The sequence below is a fragment of the Diceros bicornis genome, chromosome 24, assembly GCF_020826845.1.
Source record: "Diceros bicornis minor isolate mBicDic1 chromosome 24, mDicBic1.mat.cur, whole genome shotgun sequence".
NCBI classification, from domain to species: Eukaryota; Metazoa; Chordata; class Mammalia; order Perissodactyla; family Rhinocerotidae; genus Diceros; species Diceros bicornis.
The window spans coordinates 47805926-47819926 of record NC_080763.1 but is presented as its reverse complement, the minus strand read 5'-3'; the positions used below and the strand labels follow the sequence as shown (position 1 = coordinate 47819926).

At 60.7% G+C, this 14001-nt stretch overlaps 1 protein-coding gene across 3 annotated transcripts in view; it reads right to left on the bottom strand.

The window, feature by feature from the left end:
• Positions 1–519: 519 nt before the first annotated feature.
• The window catches only part of TNFAIP2 (TNF alpha induced protein 2), a 23526-nt gene continuing 10044 nt past the window's right edge, over positions 520–14001 (bottom strand). The window contains exons 1-12 of one of the 3 annotated variants that reach the window (XM_058567763.1): positions 13016–13073; positions 10710–11085; positions 9786–10425; positions 7518–7632; positions 7237–7359; positions 6939–7039; positions 6169–6267; positions 5474–5597; positions 4410–4532; positions 4019–4174; positions 3738–3859; positions 520–2355 (exon numbers count right to left, since the gene is read on the bottom strand). In XM_058567763.1, the coding sequence (XP_058423746.1) occupies positions 2214–2355; positions 3738–3859; positions 4019–4174; positions 4410–4532; positions 5474–5597; positions 6169–6267; positions 6939–7039; positions 7237–7359; positions 7518–7632; positions 9786–10425; positions 10710–11061 (2097 nt within the window). In that variant the 5' untranslated portion in view covers positions 11062–11085; positions 13016–13073 and the 3' untranslated portion in view covers positions 520–2213. The other 2 variants (XM_058567761.1, XM_058567762.1) reach the window with 2 other exon arrangements.

The following is a 14001-nucleotide window of genomic DNA, read 5'->3' as shown; positions in this document are numbered from 1 at the left end:
TAGGCACCCCTTTCCCTCCCCAGACACTCTGCCCTTCCCCAAATCCTGGGCCAGGATGGAGGTGTGAAGAGCCCTTCCCTGGCAATGCGGGCCACTGCTGAACACAGATGGTAAGCTCTCCTGATCACACTTGTAGCTTTCCAAGATCAATTCCGGGAATATAAAAGTAAGTTCCCACTGGGCCCTATGCATGGAGTTAAAATGATTACCTGGAGTCTACCCCCCTCATCCTCAGTAAATGATTGTGGGGCAGGCCTGACCTACCCATGATCCCCTATTTATAGGTAAGGAAACTGAGGCGCAGAAAGGTGAAGTGATTGGCCATGCCCCACGGGGAGACCCTTCCCAAGCTCATGCTCACAGGTGAGAAGGGGGCAGGAGGGCTGTGGGGCTGGACTCATTGGGGCCCCATTGGGGATTCGACACAGAGCCTGGGGGGACAGGGTCTGACCAGACCCCAAGAGACTGAGAAAGCCGCTGATGCCCTATCCCTGCTCCCAAAATAAATCAGTCCACAGCCACTTTGGAAATCAGCTTTATATCAAGCTATAAAAACTCGGATCCTGTCTCGAGTCCACATATACAAAAGCAGTACTATCAAAAATAATATTAATAACATCAAACACACTAATTCCTACAAATGTACAAGAGCCTTTGTGCACCATTTACATGGGCCAGATCCTGGCCACAGTACCTGAAAGAGGGGGACAAACCCAAGAGAGCTGGCTCCAGACCCCATCCGGGCCCCCTGCAGCTGGGGCATGCCTGGGTCTGAAGTGCCCACTCTCATGCTGAGAGGGCCTTCGGGGTAGGCAGAGGCCTCGGAGGGTAACTGAACCATGTTTCCCTGGGGTCGAACAAGGCGCCCTACAGGGCAGGGGATGGATGGAGGCTGTGGTGGGCAAAATAATAGCCCCCCAAAGATGCCCACATCCTAATGCCTGGAACCCGTGACTGTGTTAGGTTCTATGGCCAGGGGGCATTAAGGTTGCAGGTAGAATTAAGGTTGCTGGTCAGCTGATCTTAAAATAGGGAGCTGATCCTGGATGATCTGGGTGGCCAAAAGTCATCAAAAGTGTCCTTAAAAGTGGAGGAGCGGGGCAGAAGTGGACAGCTGAGGTCTGTGATGTGAAAAAGATTCAACTGGCCATTGCTGGCTTTGAAGATGGAAGGGGGCCACGGGCCAAGAAATATGAGTGGCCTCTAAAAACTGGAAAAAGAAAGCAAATTCCTCTGCAAAGCCTCCAGAAGGAACCAGCCCTGCCAACACCTTGGTTTTAGCCCACTAGACTCCTGTCAGACTTCTGACCTCCAGAACTGAAAGACAGGTTCTTGTTTTAAGCCTCTAAGTTTACGGAAATTTGTTACAGCAGCAGTAGGAAACTAACACAGATGCCAAGGGGTCAGAGGTCAAGCTTGCCTGACCAGACCTCAGCCTGACTTCCAGGTGGAGGACTCAAGGAGGCACCACTGAGCCTGTCCATGCGTGGGGGCAGGCTGAACCTGGGGACACTCAGGAGGTCCTTGGTCCTCCTGGGCCCATCCTCAGGGGAAGCCGATGAGGAATGCAGAGAGGTGTCGGGGTCTGAGCCGCAGGGGTCGGGGGGCAATCTGGAGGGGGCTCTGATGCTGGCTCTGCCCCCAGCTCACCATGTGACCCCACACACCCCTTTCCAGGCCCCAGATAAGAGTTCATGTGTTCCTTCTTTCCCTTCCAGCCTTCTATTGCAGACTTGATGAGCCCATCACAGCCTGGGCCAAAGGATGCAGGACGGGTGAGGCTCGGCCCCTGGCCCTAGGCAGCTGGGGAGGCCTCAGACCCAGCCACGGGGAGGACAGTTATGAGGCAGACTGTGGAACGCCCCATGGACAGAAGGTGACCCAGGATCTCTGACCTCTGGCCACTCTCCCTCCTGGCTCCCTCCTTCAGTGCACGCATGACCGACTGTCATTTACAAAGAGTTCCTCGGGTGTTGCCTCCTTGGCTCCCCACAAGGGATGATCCGCCCCCACTAGACAGGTAAACAAACCGGGGCCTGTCCAATTCCAGCTGCCCAGGGGCCTACACCTTGGACAGGGCTGGACAGAAGCAGCAGCAGATGGCAGGAAGCCTGTGAGGGGCCGTGAAGCCAACGCTGCTCTGAACAGCCCCTAAGCGGGGTGATGTCCGATGCTCGCCGGGTGCTCACAAGCAGGTCAGGCCGCTGGAAAAGCTAACCAACCTTTATAAGTGAAAATAGGGACTTGAAAGGCTCACGTGCCCCTGTGTCAATGTCCAGAATGCTCCGGATGCTCTTGAATTCGCTGCTGGACAGGTTCCCCTTGATGGCCAAGATGGCACCCAGGTGGCCTTTGCTGGCAAGAAGAGTGTCCTGTCAGTCCAGCCCTGTCACCAATTCCCTGCTCATACCTCTTCCCAGCTCCCCAGACTCCTGGCCAGAGCCACAGGGCCCTGCATCCAATCCCCTGCCCACGAGGGCGCCTCACTCTCCTTTGCCCACTGTGCTCCAGCAGCACTGGCCATCTGTCCGTCCTTAGAGCACACCAAGCTCCTGCCCACCTCAAGCCTTTGCACTGGCTGTTCCTCCTGGAATGCTCTTCCCCACACTCTTGAGATGAGCAGCTCCTTCTCACCATTTAGGTCTCAGCTAAAATGTCACCACCCCCAGGAGGCTTCCCCATCTCTCAAGTCAGCACCTCCTGTCATCACCACCTTGGTTAAACAATCTTTACAATTTGCAAGTGTATTTCTTTGAATGATTACCTCATTATTGCTAACACTCAGTAGGCTCTAAGCTACATGAGGATGACTGAAACCTGATCTGTCTTGTACCTCATTGCATCCAGATGCCTAGAACAGAGCCTGGCACCTAGCAGGAGACCACTCAATAATTGTTGTTGGGATGGGTGGATGAATAGATAGGTAGATGGGTGGGTGAGCAGATGGATGGATGGATAGATAAGTAGATGGGTGGGTAGGCAGATGGATGGATAGCTAGATGGGTGGGAGATGGGTGCTTGTATGAGTGGGTGGATGAATAGGTGAGTGTGTAGGTATGTGGATAGGTAGATGGATGGGTGGAGTGGATTAGCAAGGAGCTGGACTACGCTAAGCCAGATCAATCCAACTCAAGGCCTGTCCAAACTTTCCCTACCATGTCAAAGGACTCAGCCCAAAGAAGCAATTTCTCTGGCTCACCAGATCCTCAAGCAGCCAGGGGCTAAGCCTCTACTCCGGAACGGGAGCTCCAGGGCCCAGGGCATAGATCCACGCTCCTGAGGAAGCTTAGGCAGAGTGGTAAACCCCAGCTTGACTACTGACTTGCCACGGCCTCTAGCAGGCCCCTGGTCTCTCTGGTCTCAGTTTCCCCTCTGAGGGGCAGTAGCATGTAAGGCTAAGGGTGTGGTTTGAGGAGCCAGACTACCTGGCTTTGTCATCTCGGCTCCTCCACTGACTAGCTGTGTCACCCTGGACATGTTCCTTAAGCTCTCCAGGCCTCATCTGTAAAATGGGGATGAAAAGTGTCAGCCTCAGAGGGTTGCAGTGAGGATCAAACAAGCCACTGTAAAGATCTTAGCGTGGTGCCCGGCATACGGTGAGCACTTTGCAGAGGTCAGCTGCCCGCTCTGCATCGTGAGGGCCAGCATCTGCGCTCCAACTGTCCTGAAGGGGCTGATCCTAGTGCGGTCAGCAAGGCCATGTGACTGCCCAGGTCCTGTGGTGCCCCTGTTCTCACCTGAAGTCTGGGTAAGAGGTGGCATAAGTGGCCACCTCGAGTTTGATGGCACTGGGGTCTTGCAGGCGAATGATCTCGGCAAGCGTGGGGAGGGCGTGATGCAGCCAGGTTGCCGGGGAGCCCTGCAGGCAGAGGCCTGGTCAGAGGGAGGCTGCCCTTTCCCGGAAGGGCACCCAGGGATCCACAGAGATTCAGGGCAGAACTGATCAGGTTTCAGGGCACCTGCACGGGGAGGGGCAGCCCATCCCAGTGGGACTTGGGAGGGGCAGGCAGGGGCTTACGTTCTGTATGCAGAATTGCTGGATGAGCTTGGCGTTCGCCTGAATGTGCCCCGCCAGCTCCTCCTGCTGCTCAGCTGTCTTGAGAACCACGCGCCGCTTGCTGAGGCGGATGATGTACTCCTTCACTAGGTGCAGGTGGACCGCCTCCATGAGCTCCTGGGTGGGCGAGCAGGCAGGGGTATGTGAGCCATGCACTGACAGGGAGCCGCCACCGCCCTCGAAGCCAGGAGTCCAGGGAGGGGCAGAGGCCAGAGCAAAGGAGTGCATGCGTGTGTGTCTGTGTATGAGTGCACGTGTCTGTGGGTGTGCATGTACACACAAATGTTAGCATGTATGTCCAGTCTGCGCCCCCACCCCCCGAGGCCCAGCCACCAGCCCAGCACCTCCTCACCTCACGGAAACAGTCATGCAGTTCCAAGAACTCGGGCAGCCTTTCGCCCACGGTGGCAATGATTTCCTCCAGGGTCTGCCTGGCAGCCGCCCAGCGGGTCTGCGTGAACCTCTTGAACAGCGGCTGCAACAGGAGGCGGCAGGATGCCTGGTCACGCCCTGCAGAGGAAGGGCCGCCAGCCGCAGACACGCACACGCACACGCACACGCACTGCCACACGTGGCCCAGCGCAGGGGCGAGGGGATCTCAAGGTCTCTCAGGGGACCAGGCAGAACTCGGGTCCCTGTTCACAGACAGGAAGTGGAGGCAGAGTCTGTGTACCCTTCTCCAAGGTTGACTGGCTGGAGCCAGGACAGCCGTCAGCCTGCCCTGAGGCCTCTTCCACGACCCCCTCTTAAATAAATACATTCCTGCATAAACAAAGCCTTGTGCTTGGCCGGGCCTGTGAGGACCGGTGCCAAACCATCCAGGGTCACAGACCGGCCTTCACCACTACTGGCCACCCATGGTCTCCGGCCCTGGGAAGTGGGGACAAGGCGGGCTCCCAAGGAGGGCGGGCAGGGAACCCCTCTTCTTTCTTTCCAGGGCCCCCTGCCTCACCCTCTGCTAAAGGTATCCAGGGGATTCTGTGGATTTCTTGGCCCACAGCGGATGTGGCGGTGGCTGCCAAAGGCTGTGGTCGCCACAGCTGGGAGTTAGGCACGGGGACAGCGCCTGGGCAGGAGGGTCTCGGAGAGTTGGAGGAAAAGTGTGTAAACTTGGGGAACTGCGCTGAGTCTAAATGGGGGAGGGGCACTGAGGCTTCTTCTCTGCGCCCTCCCAGCCCTGGGCGGCCCCTCTGAGGCCGAGCCCTAGGCTGAAGGGGTGGGGGTAAGGTCAGGAGCCCTCCATGGCCCCATCACCTGGGCAGCACCAGCCTCATGACGGCTGTGCCCACACCATGACTTCCACGTGCCAGGTCTTTGCATCTGCTGTTCCTGCCCCTGGAGCACCCTCCCAGCCTCTCCCCACGTCCCCCCAGCACTCGGTTCAGCATGTTCCACTGGGAAGGAGACTCCAGCTACCTTCAGGTCCTCAAACAGGTTCTGGAGCAGGTTGTCAAAGCCGTGACTCTTGAGCTCACTCAGCGGGCCCAGCAGGTGCCTCGGGAGGTCCTGTGATGTCTGCCACTTCTGCTCCATGGATGTCCTGGAAGGACGTGGATGGAGGTTGGGAGGTCACACCAGCCCTGCCCAGCCTTCAGCCCCATACCCACAGAGCCAGTTCCCTAGGCAAATCTTCCTAAACCAGTTCTCCACTCTAGAACCCTCAATGGCTCCCCATTCCCTGTGGGAGCAAGTCCAGGTCATCCCATCCATGTTCCCCAGACGGGGCCCAGCCTTCTCGCCCCAGCACACACCTACACCACAGCCTCTTCTAACCGAGGGCAAGTTCCTCAGCTTCTCCACACCTCAGTTTGCTCATCTGCTTAATGCCCATAATCACCGTACCTACTTCACCGGGTTGTTATAAGGAGCAAATCGTTTGCACAAAATGCCTTGCCTCCCAGCGCTTGATAAAGATCTGCAGCTGCTCGGGCTGCAGGCCCTGCTCATTTCCCCATAGACCTGGCTCATTCTAATTCCCATCTTTGCTCAGGCTGCTCCTCCCACTCCCTCCTCCACCCCTGCCCCGCCCCTCCGCCTCCGCTCCCCTTTCCCTCCAGCTGGTCTGCGGGCCCAGTGATTCCCGCTCCGCACACCCCTCCCAGCACCCTCACCGGAAGGACAGGCAGTTGTTGATGTTGGCGATGACATTGGCCCTGTAATTTCTCAGCAGTCTGCACCTCTCCAGAAATTCATCAAAGGCGCGCTGGTAGCTGGTGAAACGGGAAGGGGCACATTGGGACCAGCACAAATCCTGGGACAATAGCAACCTCTAGCCTGCCAGACCAGCCTCCCTCCCGGGGTTTACAAAGCGCTTTTCCGGTTGATGGACTCCCCACAGCCCAGGGCGGGCCGCTAGCCGCTAGCCCTAGCATCGTGTAACTGGCTTCACACGCTAAGGTCAGTAGAGCCAGGGCCCCTACAGAGCTCCTGAAGAGGGTGCCAGGCTGGCTCCGCTGCCCCCACTCCTTCCCCCAGGCCCCCTCTAGAGCTGGAATACTGGAAGGGATGGAGGGTGGATGGGGGAGTTCTCAGAGGTGAAGAGGTGGGCAGCCAAGAGAATTGTGGGGGTGGAGACTGGGGGTGTCACTCGAGGGGAGGCCAGGGTCCCATCCCTCATGGGGCATCCTCTTTGCAGCTGGAGGCTGCTCAGCTGGGAGCTTTCCTGAGGGGGTGGTCAGATCACCTGAGGCTCGGTGCCCAGGTGCGTGGGGCAGGCTTGGGGTAGAGGACTCCTGCTCTACCCCAATGACAGACACCGTAGGGGCAGGGAGAGGGTGCTGATCTAGCTTGGATCCCCACCTGGGGCACGAGGGAGGGGCGGTGGCTCTGAGAGAGGTGGCTGCAGGGACCCCCTCCTGAGCACACGAGGACACACACCCACCTCCTCAGGAACACAACCAGCTCCACCAGCAGCATGTGCTTTATCTGCATGCCCAGGTCCAGGGTGATTTCCTCGGCCTTGGCCTGGCCCTGAGAGATGATCTGCAGGGGGGAGGGGGAGCTGAGCAGGGGCCCACCTGGACTAGGGCAGGGGCAGAGGCAGTATGCTGGAACACAGCGGGTGGTGCTCAGAGGCGGGCATGTGTGTGCACACAAGGATTGACGAGTGTGGGCTCTGCGTCCTGCACAGCAGGCTCACACATGGGCTGTGTGTGTGCACGAGGGGCAGGTTGTGCTACCTGGATGATGTCGATGGCCAGCTCACTGTGGCAGTGGCCGTCCAACCTCTGAGGGGCCACATCCTGGGCCCAGCGCTTCGACTCCAGGTCCAGGGCACGGGCCATCATCTCCTTCACACTGGCCTGGGGGGAGGAGGGGCAGGTCAGGGTAGCCCAGAGCCCATCACCCTGCCCACATGGAAGTCCCTATCAGGTTCCCTACCCACGTCCTGTCTGTCCCCGAGCCTCCCTTCCGCTTCCTTCCCGCCCCTCCCTTGTGCCGGCCCTGGCGCTGGACTCACCACCTCATTGGACAGGAACGTGGCCTCCAGCAGCCGGATCTGCCTGGAGGGCAGAAGGCTCCCAAGCCCGACGCCCTGGAGGTCACGCGCCAGCTTGGGGCTATTGATGATTTCACTGTGGGCAGAGGGGGCTGGCATAAGGAAACCTGTGCCCATTCAGCACCATCACTCAAGCAGGAGCCCACCTCCTCAGCGTGGGTCTCCAGCAGGCCCAGAACTTGATATTGCCCTCTCCCCCAGTCCACCCCCATCTCTGCTTCTCCATCTCAGATGATGAGTCCTCCATCTAACCAGTTTGGTTCAGGCCAAAACCTTGGAATCATGGTGCCTCGTCTTACTCTCTCACCCTCCATCCTCTCCTGCTCCAAAATACACTCCCACAATTGATCAGCCTCAACCTCATGGGCCGATGCCCAGCTATCACCATCTCTCACCTGGCTCCTTGCCTCCCGGCTTCCGCCTTCACCCCCAACGATCCCTCCTCCACCCAGCAGGCAGAACCACCTTTCAGATTGGATCCCCTCCCTGCTCTAAGGCCTCCCCTCTCACACAGATAAAACCCACCACCTCAGGGCAGCAGCCATGAGTCCAGCTGGTTGTTCTCTGCCTCCTTCCCACTCCATCCCCTCACTGCCCTCCAGCCCTGCGCCACCCACCCCCCAGGCTGGCCCTGCTGCCCCCAAAGGGTGGCCAGTCCACACAGGAAGGGCTGCCCCCCTCCCCTCTGAACTGCTCCATGGAGGCATCTCCACTTACTCTCGTGGCGCCTCTGTGGGATCCCGACGCCCCCAGGGACCAGTCTGCCTGGAAGGTCCAGAATGGCCTTCAGTGCCCCTCTTCCAGCCTGGACACAGCTGCGTCCCTTTGCTCTCTGCACTTCTAGCCACCCAGGCCTCAACAATGCCTCCCTGGACTCCCCCTCCCCAGGGCTCTGTGCCCAGCTGGCCTCAGTTTCCTGCTGCACTGACCCCAGTGGGCCCCGGCCTAAAAGCCCCCTAGGTCACTGGGACAGGAAGGCTGACCTCAGAGGTGCGGGTGCCTGGCATTTCCTGGTGAGTCAGGACAAGCAAGAAGTAACCAGCTCAGGGCTGGCCTGTCTCTCCTACAGCCCCTGCCCTGTTCCAATTTCCCTATGCCCTGCTGACTCTTCACCCACCACCCCCATGGGGCCCTTCCTCCAGGCCCCCCCGCTGGAGGCTGACCGACCAGCACCAACTGAGCCCATTGGTCACCCAGATGTGTCTCTGAGATCCTCAGACACTGCTCACACTGCCTACACCTTCAGGCTTCCTGCACTCAGGGCTGGGGGCAGCCCCTATAGGAACCCCTGGCTTCCCACACCCTGGGCATTTCCACACAGCAATACAACTCTCTCCCCATCCAGCTTGTGCAAATGACAAGCATGCTCAGGGACCCATGGAGCATGGGTAATGAGACTCCGGGGCTGTCTGAGTCTGTCCCAGCTGGTACCAGGTACCCTCTGTTGGCACAGCCAGCCTCCCACCTGAGGCGCTCCAGGCCTCAGTGGCCAGAACCCAGCTCTGCCATGGTCTCACTGAGAGACCTAGCACAACGGGGATCTTTCCAACAGGCCACATGGCCCTACTCCACCCCTGCTCACTGTCCTGCCTGGGAGTGCCCCATAGCTTGCTGGGTAAACCCAAACACTGACAAACTCCCCGAATGTCTCCCAGCTCAGCCTCAGGCCCTGGAAGATGACTCCCTCTGCTGAGAACACCATCCTCCCTCCTGCCCTGCCTGCCCTCTCCCCTCCCCTGCCTGACTCCCTTACTTCTATTAGACTGTGAGCTGCCCCAGAGCAGGACGGTGGTTCCTGCGGGTGGCAGAATTTGACACCTTCTCGTCCTCCTCTGGGCTGGCTTCCGCAGCTCACCCTGTTCCGGGCTCTCACAGTCCCTGGCCTCCTCTGCCACTGCCCTTCCTGCTCTGGATTGTCTGCCTCACGCCCTCCCCAGACTGGGAGCTCATGAATGAATGATGAAGTCCCTGCCATTCTCTGCACCTCAGTTTCCCCAACTGCGGAATGTGGCTGAGGCCCAGGAAATTAAGGCTTCCAAGTACAAAACAGACTCCGTGCAGGCCCTGCCCCTTTGAGTCCAGGCCTTGTCCCTTCCTTCTCCCATCACCCCCCCCAACCCCAGGACTCTGCTGGCAGTGACCTCGCTAAAAGCCTGCTGCCTGCACAGGTGACACCCCCTCCCACAGACTGGGCCCCTCCCTGCCCACGAGGCCCCAGCGCCCCCTCACTTGGGGTAGAAGTTCTGCACCCAGACCAGCAGCATGTAGGTGTCGCGCTGACACAGCTCGAACTGCGCCATGGCCTCCAGCTGGGCCGCGAAGCTCTGGTGGTAGCTCTCGGCGTAGGCCGCCACCACGCCGAACTCGGCGGGGAACAGCGGCTTCAGCCGCTCCACCACGGCCTCCAGGTCCTCCTTCATGGTGCGGCCCATGTGCAGGAAGATGCGCTCGGCCTCCGAGCGGCCTTCGGCGCCCTCGGCCGGCGGCCGGCCCAGGCGCTCCTCCGCCGTCTGCGCCACGTCGCGCCGCCACAGCTGCAGCCAGCGCCGCGGCCGCGTGGTGGCCAGTGCCGAGGGCCCCGCGGCCGCCGCCGCCTGGCGGTCCTCGCGCTCCTGCTCGGCCAGCACGGCCAGCGCCTGGCGAAGCCGCTCGGGCGCCGTCTCCAGCGGCCGTCGCAGCAGGCCGAGCACCTGGTCGCGCAGCAGCGCGTACAGCGCCTCCACCTTGCTCTGCCGCCGCACCAGCTCCTCCTGGCTCGTGCCGCCCGCCGCCGCCGCCGCCGCCGCCGCCTGCAGCTCCCGCTCCAGCGCTAGCAGCGGCCGCGCCGCCTCCAGCCGCCCGCACTCCAGGTCCGCCTTGAGCTCCTCCACTGCGGCCAGAACCAGAACCCGCTTTAGGGCCGGCCCCAGGACCCACGGCAGGGGGGCGGGGACAAGTCACCTCCCACGGCGCCCACGGGAGAGCAGACAAGACTGAAGCTCGGGTAGGCCTACTCCCAGCCCCCAAGATCAGAGGGGGCAGGTGAAAGCACATCTTTCCTGCCCTCTAGGTGTCCTGGGTGAGTGGGCCATCCACTCCGATGAGCCCCGGCCTTGCCCAGGCCCTGGCCAGCTCTGACCCAGGACCCCAACCCCACCTAGGGCCCCAGCTTACCTGTGGGCAGCCTGCCACCCAGCCTGGGCCCCGACTCGGGCTCGGGGTGGAGCACAGCCTGCGGCTCTGCTGAGCTGGGCTGAGGCTTCTTCTTCCTCCCTTTGGTGAAGACGCTGAACATGTTGGCTAGTCCTTTTGTCTTCTTCTTCTTCTTCTTCCCAGCCTCTTCCTTGTCCCTATCGGGGGCTACCTCAGCCTCCAGGGATGGCACCGGGTCCTCAGAGGAGGCCTCTGACATGGAGGCCTCTGACTCTGCCTCTGACGTGGAGGGCAACTTCTGGGGGTTTCTGGGGAAGTCAAGGGTCCCTGGCACAGGCTGCTGGCCTGGAAGGCCTTGGCAGAAGGTCATCATCTTCAGTATCCCCCTGGCTCAGGCCTGCAGGTTGGAAGGGAGGGAGGAATGAAAGGGTCAGAAGTCATGGTGACAGGCCCCGGCTCCCAGCTCCCAGGCCCAAGGACACAGCTGGCCATGGCGACAGTGCTGAGTGTGCTTGATCTGTTTTCCCGCATATGACCACCAGGGCTCTGGCCATACTCCACACGAGAGTCAATACATCAACTCGTGACTCATGCAACATGATGACTTCGATTCCCCCCTGCCACAGTCCTGCAAGGCAGATGGGATGATCCATCAGCCAGAGGAGAAATTGAGGTGGAGGTGGGGGTGGGGGGGGTGGGAGGGGGAGAGGTGCTTGCCCCAAGCACACGGCAGGTGTGGAGGCTCAGAATCGGCCTGTCGGACTCCTTTCATAGCCCCTGCTACCTCCCCACCAGCCAAGCTACCTTGTCCCATTCCTCCAGGGGCTCATCCTAAGCTTGGCCAGAACCACTTGGGGGCCAGGAAACCTGGGTTGCTCCTCACTCCCACTGGCTTCACCAGGTGCCCTGGGCAGAGTCCTAGACGGCTGGGCCTCAGTTGCCTCCCCTGTGCCATTTGGGTTGGGAGTTCCATTGCAAGACCAAGCAGGGGGTGCTCTGGGGAGCCCCAAAGCCAAGATCTGGGCACTTCTGCCCTGCCCACCCACTGCCGCAGCTTCGCCTCCCAATCCATCCCATTTTCATGTCACACACCCACAGAAGCTGGTCTAGCCAGCTGGCTGGGGCTGCTCAGCCCCACCCTGGGCACCCAGGCCCCACCCCTGTCCTCTTGCTGGGGTGAGGGAAAGGGCCACCCTGATCAGCAGTGCTGCCCACCAGCCTCCTCTCTACCCTCACTGCCCCCTACCTCCTGGGCCCCCACGCATGCTAGGCTCTATCTGACCTCCACACCCAGCTCCTGCAGGTCCCCACATGGCATTGGTGCCTCTTTGCCTCTGTGGCACACTTGCCTCTGTGCCTCCCTACCCTTCGAGGTCCTGCAGCAGCCCCTTGGTCCTGTCCCAGGCCTTGACTCTCAGAGGCAGCTGGTGCAGTGGAAACAGAAAAGAAACAGCTGTGGGCTCAGCTGGACCACTCACTAGTGTGTGGACTGGACACCCCTTCCTTCACAGGCCTCAGATTCTCCATCTGTGAAACGGGGACAAGGACCCCCACCTCACAGTGCTGCTGAGAGGATGTGCAAAATCACACAGCCAAGGGCAAGCACCCATCCCAGCCTCAGTCAGGGTGCAAGTCCTGCATCCCTGTGTCTGTCATGCCCACCTCAGTGCCTGGGCACAGCAGAGAAGGGCGGGAGAGGCATCCCTGTAAGCCGGGGCTCTTGGCTGGGCACACTGAGACAGGAAGAGGCCTGCTCAGAGTCAGCGCCTGTGGTCCCACAGCGGCACCCCCTCCAGTCCTCCCAGCTCTCCCAGCTTCTCCCCAGGCACACACACACCCTGACCCTCCTTCCGGGTCAGGGCTGAGGTCCACATAGCCTCCGACAGCCTCTGCCCCTGGCTCCTTCTGTCCTGGGCGGATAGATACCCATCCCCCAGGTGAGGACACCCTGGCACAGGCAGGCCAAGTGACTTGGACTACGTCACACAGTCAGCCCCCCAACTTCCTACTGCAAAAGGAAGGGAGACCGCTGCGCCTTTCCCCACAGCCCCTCCCTCCCTGCCTTTCTCAGGACAGAGTCCTGGGATGGGAGCGCCAAACCCGGGTTCTCTGCGCGCCGACGCGCAGCAGCTCACCGCAGGGGCCTCGGTTTCCCTAGAAGGGGGGCTGCCGGAGGCCTGAGGCCCTCAGAACGTCCCGCCCCTTTGGTCCCCTCCGCCGCGCCGGCCGCTCCGTCGGGCGATCTGGCCGGGGACTCAGGGTCGCGGCGGGTGGACGGCCGCGCGAACTGGTGGGGGACGGATGCAGGGCGGGCGGAGGTCACTTACTGTGTCCGGGCCCAGCTGCTGCTGTCGCGGCAGAGCCCGGCGCTGCCTGAAATAGTTCGGACTCCGCCCCGCCCGGCCCGCCCCGCCCACCACAGCCGCGGAAAACCCGCGGCCGAAGCCAAGGCAGAGTGTAGCGAGGGCTGCCTGTGTCCCTGTGTCGGGTGTCGCGCGCCCCCCCCCGCGGCGGTGCTGGGCCTGCCCAGCAGGGGAGGGGAGGTCACTACCGCCCACCAGCCAGGGCGGGGTAGCTGGGCTAGCGGAGCGTCGTCCGGGTGTGTGGGGTGAGGGGAACAGCATCCGGGGCCAACCGGGATCAGTCTGGCGCTGACCCATTGTCCGACGACGGCTTCTTATTGGCCAGCTGGAAAGCCCCGCGATCAGGACCACTTTCCCGCGTCACAGAGCCAGCACCCATCCCAGCTCGGGGCACTCCCCTCCCCCACCTCCCGCGGGGTGCTGGGGACGGTCCCACCCTAACTCCCTCATTCTCGACAAGGATCGCCCTTTTTGGGAGAGAGTTCCCACTCTGAATATCACTGTGGCCGCACAGAAGCATGGGGAGGGGGCCTTCCTGGAGGAGGCGCCCTAAAGGAAAGGGGGCTGCAAGGATGATCAGCTATTGACAAAGCACCTGTGCTGGGTGCCTTGCATACACTCTTATTATCCAGACTTGCTTGAAACGGGAAAATGGCTCAGAAAGGTGAAGTGACTCGCCTCAGGTCACACAGGCAGAAAATGGCAGAGTTGGAATCCACACCCGGGCCTGTAGGATTTCCACTGAAGCACTTTCCCTTCTGGGACCAGGGCTGGGCCAGGACAGGCTCCTGGAGGCACAAGGCTGGGACCTGAGCACAATGGCTCAGGCTTGACGATCACTTGGCCCAACTTTGTCTTTACTCAGTGTGGCCTTGAGCAGGTCACACACCTGTCTGGGCCTCAGTTTCTCCATCTATGCTCTGTCTCTGTGGGTCTGTCATGGGGCAGGG